The 6289-nt window shown below is 38.3% G+C and overlaps 1 protein-coding gene across 2 annotated transcripts in view; it reads right to left on the bottom strand.

Annotated features, from left to right (window-relative positions):
* Nucleotides 1-218: 218 nt before the first annotated feature.
* The window catches only part of LOC117963467 (glycine receptor subunit alpha-4-like), a 29385-nt gene continuing 23314 nt past the window's right edge, over nt 219-6289 (bottom strand). The window contains exons 9-10 of one of the 2 annotated variants that reach the window (XM_034903653.2): nt 6212-6280; nt 219-4243 (exon numbers count right to left, since the gene is read on the bottom strand). In XM_034903653.2, coding sequence (XP_034759544.1) covers nt 3950-4243; nt 6212-6280 — 363 coding nt within the window. In that variant the 3' untranslated portion in view covers nt 219-3949. The remainder of the gene's footprint in view (nt 4244-6211; nt 6281-6289) is intronic. The other variant, XM_034903654.2, reaches the window with a different exon arrangement.

Raw genomic sequence — 6289 nt, 5'->3', positions numbered from 1 at the left:
AAATTTGGAGACAAAGTCAAATCTAAACTTCTCTTCTATGGACCACTCAATATACTGATATTTCATAATTCTTAAATCTAGGGGTTTGCTCCTAAAATCATATATTTTTTGCCTGGGTTTTAATCAATTACCATTAGGGCTGACCAAAGCCATTTTTATTTTTGTTTTATATTAAAAAAAAAAAAAAACAAAAAAAAAAAAAACAGCAATCATAGAAATTCATAAAAAAAATCTTTTTATTACATCTTTATTTATTTATTTATTTTTTATCTGGAATTTATGAAGTATTCAATAAACAAAGATAAATAAAACTCTTAATTCCCAAGTTATGAACTGTACATTGCACGTCCCCATATCATGTATACGCTGCCATGAAACATTTGGATTCTCTTTCCTTTTGATGGTAATTTATAGATTCCCTGCAGGTGATTGCTGTTGGTAAAGCAAGCTCACACCTAATGCATAACCCAGGCTATGCATTTAATACACAGTACATAATCAATAAAGATGGGACCCTGCTCGGTAACATCAGATTACTGTCATTGACACACCAATCTTCAGATGACATCACACAACAGGAAGACAGCTCTTTGTTCAATAACCCCTTATACAAGCACTATATCAGCACTCAAAAAATGCATGTTATGATCTACATGGCAAACTGACATTTGTATGGTGGTTCCTTTATAAAGGTTCAATATTCTTAGCTGGATTGGTTGAGCTCCATTTGCAGATACCAACTTTGTCAAAATAACAGAGGGCCATTAGGCACAGTTGTTCTGTGACTTTTTTTATTTTAAACCATCCCAGAGGTGTTACTGGCACCCAAAATGTAACCGTTTAATGTTGCTATTATTATATTGTATGGCGAACGTCACAAACCATGTTTTCAATGGTTTAAAGTTGCAGATAGGTGGGTGATATGGCTTTCAGCAGGACATGGTGGTTGTGCTGGCTTTCAACCATCTGGGTAGAGAAACTGAACCAAAGAAATTGTGTTGTAATTTCCAACTCTCACTATTAGTTGCTTTTCAACACGGTTACTTAATATAATAATATAAATAATATAAATAGGCACCATTTTTCAAGCACAGTAACACACCATACAATATATTGTAAGCTAGTGCCATGGCACCTAACTGTGAACACACAGTGCAAAGGAGGATGGCACCTTCCATATAATGATTTGGGTTACTTTGAGGTTGCTTTGCATTTCATCCCAAGAAATTGTGATGCCAGTGCTCCTTTCTAGAGTGTAAGTGTGGAAGGCGAGTTTATTGAGACTGGGCTACACGAACGCAGGGCACCTAGCAAATTGAGAGATTGGTCAGCATGGTTGAATTCAAGGTTTCACAAGCCACTAGAACTCCACAGCAAGAATGGTCAGACATTTCAAAAAGACAAGAGTCCCATGAATCTGTGACTGTGAATTGACATATGGGGTTAATTAAGCAACTTCAAAACCGTCCCAAGTCATTTAAAAAGATGAATTGCAGTTGGCTTCGCTTTATCGGGAGTCATTGGGAGGAGTAAAATATCCTGATTAAGCGACTGTCCCAACTAAACGAGAGGTAGTTGAGACGGCCTCACACTTTTTTGTTTCTAAATGAAAAGAAAAAGAATGAATATGTTAAATACATCATCTAGGAGGCTGTGTGGTCCAGTGGTTAAAGAAAAGGAGGTCCCCGGTTCAAATCCTACCTCAGCCACTGACTCATTGTGTGACCCTGAGCAAGTCACTTAACCTCCTTGTGCTCCGTCTTTCGGGTGAGACGCAATTGTAAGTGACTCTGCAGCTGATGCATAGTTCACACACCCTAGTCTCTGTAAGTCGCCTTGGATAAAGGCGTCTGCTAAATAAACAAATAATAACAATAAAGTACATCAATAGTGTTTTTTATTCCTAAATAAATTGAATAGCTGTTTTTTTTTAATTTGTACATGAAGTGAAAAAGAATGAAATCACATCTTATCACAATGCAAAACACCTGCGATGTTGACACACCAACTGTCTTTGCAACAGCACCCTGAGAAACCACAGGAGACTCCAGCAGCTCCTTCAAGAGTTCAATGTGGTCTATGCAATTTACGCAAGTCACAGCGTAATCACATACTCACAGACTCACTGCACGGTGCTATGCTAACCTGCCTTGCTTTGAAAAGCGATCTCTGTTCATCATTTGAAAATTCTGTATCCCAATTAAATGAAGTGACGGCCCAATTAAACGACATAAATAGAATTGAGATTGAGCAGAAATCCCGATTTGGTGAAGCCGACTGTATTTCATCAAATATAAACTTATTACCCATGAAAACATAACAGAAGAGGGTCATCACACTATGCGGGTTTCCTTCAGGTGGATTCATATCAGCTATATTACTTTGGGGGTTAGGGCTTGTTTATTGCACCACTTTTGCTGATGCAATACCTCAAGGCCACGTTCTTTTTCCAGAGATGACTCACACTTGCGCACGTAGTGCAATACCATCTCATTACCACCTGTAGTCCAGTCTCTAGAGTCCAAACTCATCCGTTCCATTGAAGAAACATGATTTCAACCGACCAACATCAGCAGAGAATTCGCCAAACTGATTCAAACATACAGTATAAACCATGCAATCGGTGAAAAAAAAGTATTTCTTCCAGACTAAAATCTGTTTTAAAAAAGAGTAAGGTGGGGGGGTGCTGTAACTAGCTGTTGCCAAACAGAAAGACAGACGTGCATGTTGCAATCTATTAAATATGTACCGTGCATTTGGTCCTGTGGCTTGGGTTTTCAATCTCTTGAATCACAAAGCTCCCGTGTTCAAATTTGTAACAAAACACTGCAGCTTGAGTTACACCACTGGGTATCCAGATCTGTAATAGACATGCCGGTCATGTCAGAGCTGTCAACTTGGAGATTGAAAGGAGTTTTGAGAAGAGACACGGTAAAGCTCTGCTGCTGTGTCAAACAAAGATTTTGATCTTAGTTTTGTCAAGAAAACCTCTACAGACATCCAGTCATTCAAATTCAGCAGCTACGGCATAAATATATCACCAGATGTGATTTGATAGGTTCAGCATATTCAACATGATCCATTTGGAAGGTTAAAACTTCCGAACAGTTAGCTATTTATAAGCATTGCCCCAAGTTAGCAATTCAAAGATTAAGTAAAAAATATTTCTTTAGGTACATTTTTTTTCTTCAAAAACATATTTTTTTTTAGATGCAGTATATGGTAGAATACATTTTTTAAAATCTAACTTTAAAAGCTGTCTCTATTTTAATGACTCCCTATTCAAAAAAGAAAAAAAAGAAAAAAAATGCACTTCTCAGACTACAAAAGATGACATCCTTAGGATTTACTTTGTGTTTTCTCACTCACAATATATTTTGATGTATTCTTGTATATTTACAATGTTACTTTCATAAATCCAAATTGCTTGTTTTCACCCAGTGAAGGTCATATCTGTGATTTGTGCACTTCACAGAGTTTCTGTAAAGTTGCTTCTCCCTTGTGCTATGGGACTATGGCAAATCCAAGGATGGAACTGATCAGCACAGGTAAGTGCAGCAACTGGAAAGCAATTTACAGCTTGAACGTACCTGCAAAACTAGGGTAAGTACAAACAGAATTGACAATAGATGAGAGAATAACAAGAAGTAACCAGTACATGTTACCTTCTGGAGGGCTGTTATGAGAAGAATAGTGCCTGTTTCTTGGTTTAGTCTATAATTCAATGGGGCTCTCCTGTAACATCATCCAAGGGTGAACAAGTTATTAAAAGAAAAATGAAACAAGTTGCTGTTAAAAAAAAAAAAAAAAATACTTTCAAATCAGAGTAGATTTTTTCAGGGCACTTAGTTCTATCACACACTGCACGGGTTGTCTTGTAGCAGAAAATACAATCAAATCTTTTTCTTTGAAATCTTACAGGCAGTTTTGGTTAGAAAAGAAGTGTTTCCTACAAGGCCTGGTGGATGTCCTCGTGCCGCAGCACTTTGTAGGTGATCCAGTAGAAAATGTTGAAAAAGAGGAAACTCAAAGGGAAGACTGCCCGGGATATTGTGTCGATGCGCTTGGCCCGGTCCACAAACTTTTTGCGGATAGCCTCGGTGTCCTTGGGTAGGGGAGGGGGCGGCGGGGGGGCAAAGATGGTGGCCCCCTCCACCGCGGTGCCGTCCGTCACCTGCAGGCAGTGTCCCAGTCCGTAGCCTCCGAAGTAGAAGCCACGACTTTGACGAGCCAGGTCTTCATCCTGGAGAGAGCAGGAGAAGGGGGTGAAACTTTACGATAAGTCTTGACAATCATTGCGTAATTACCATTTATTATGGGCCTTAAGATGCCAGGATGAGAATGGCATTTAACTTATTCAACGCTACATATTTCTTTGCAATTTAACATATAATTATAAAGTAATTTCATACCAATAATTGAATACTGACCTAATCTCTAAAAGAAGACAGTTTACCTGTTAACAATGATATACAGTAAGTGGGATATAGCGTCATACACTGTACAGTACGTATGACATTTATTCCTTACCTGTTTAGTAAATAATCTGATTGTTATGCCAAAACCAGGCCAGAATCACTGGTCATTCCTGCAATGTACTGCTGGTATTGTATGTCAGTAAGCATATTGAATATGGGTTTTGTTGTGCATTCATTTTGTGGTGAAGCATTCTTATACATGTTCTAGGGATTATGAACCAATTTTGGTTGACTGACATCCAGGGACCTAGTCACAAAGCTCTAAAACACAAGTCAAACTATTCTTGAAGGTTGTGGGGTTCCTTCTAAGGAGCTTAGAATGGTTTGTGTGTAAGCTTACACCTCAGATTCCTTTAGTTAAGAATACATTTAGCATTGTCATGTCATTAGCTATTAATTTACAGAGGGCTAACAATAAAAGTGTTCTCTGCTTTCTGAAGGGGTTGGGCAGCCTCTTCCTGTAGCAGTTTGCAGAGAGTGAGGGGTGTCAAAGCCATCCTGGAAGGGGGCTGATATCAGTAATACCTCCAGCCAGACTAAAATACCCCTTTAATGCCTTGTTTAAATACTCAGTTGTGTTTTAACAGCCCACTAATGGACTATATTGACCTTAAAAAGGAGCATATAGATTTTTCTATAAAAAAAGAAAACTCATTTAGACACTTCCCTGAATATTAATTTGTCGCTCAGTCTTGAGATTCATGTAATGCTGTCTGAGATGTGCCGGGGGAGTTCTGACAATGTGTTTGAATTGGATAATTAGCAGTCTCCGTCATCATTCTCTCAGATCTGACCCCTAGCACACGCGCACATCCACCTTGGCAGTTCTTTGACACCCAATGTTCCTGTTAATGTCTTGCTGCTGTTCACCGTGAATGTTCTGGGTTTATAAAGCCCTCAGAAACTCTAGGTTAGTTAGTTGGGCAGAGGCTCTTATCCATGCTTTCCTTTCAGCTCACCGTCCCTTGCTTTTGACTCCACAGCTTTTGTCTGTCAAAGTCCTTAAGAATTCCCAGCACTCCCAAAGCCCTTGCAGATTACTATTACTGAGGGATCTGTTGCAGAATTACTCCAGTTTCAACTTTTTTTTTTTTTTTGCTGTGTGCTGTATATTATCAATTCAGTCCTCCTATTGTCCCTGCACAGTATGTAAGTCATAAAGCCGTGTGGGTGTGTGTGTGCCATCCACATAGTTTAACTTCTTTATTTGCTGTTCAAATCACGACCTAGATGCAGAGCTTCTTGCATTCAGTAAACAGATTTCCATAAATACACTGTGTTCCTTTCACCAAGGAGAGTTCTTATCTCTAATTGACAGGTGTTTCTGTAGTACAGTATATTTCTTATTCTTACCCATTTGTCTTGTCAAGCTAATACCCACAGTATGTATTTTCTGGCATGCAAATGCATTATGAATGCGTATCACAGTTTCATATATATACTGTATTCAGGACTGGGTACTGTAGTAAAACTCAGTATTTCTTTATACAATATTATTAGGGTTCTTCACTTTCATTTATTCCTAAATATACCAGGATTTCTTTATGTTACATATTCCTTTTTAGCTTTACACAAGTCAGACCTATACACTTGTAAAATATATTAAAGTATTACTGTGCTAATGCCAACTCAACACATACAGTTAACTAAATTAAATACACATACACCGGAACAAGCTGCTTCTTCATCGTTTCATTTTTTTTGAAGCACAGTAAAAGATTATTTTAACTTACTTTAATCACAGTAAATATTCTTTCCAAAGGAACTGCAGCTCTGTCCTGCCCGTATGCATATAGCTGTCGCTGTTACAG

The sequence above is a fragment of the Acipenser ruthenus genome, chromosome 26 (assembly GCF_902713425.1).
Source record: "Acipenser ruthenus chromosome 26, fAciRut3.2 maternal haplotype, whole genome shotgun sequence".
In the NCBI taxonomy this organism is placed as follows: Eukaryota; Metazoa; Chordata; class Actinopteri; order Acipenseriformes; family Acipenseridae; genus Acipenser; species Acipenser ruthenus.
Note: the sequence above shows the minus strand (reverse complement) of the source record. Positions and strands in the feature narration are given on the sequence as shown.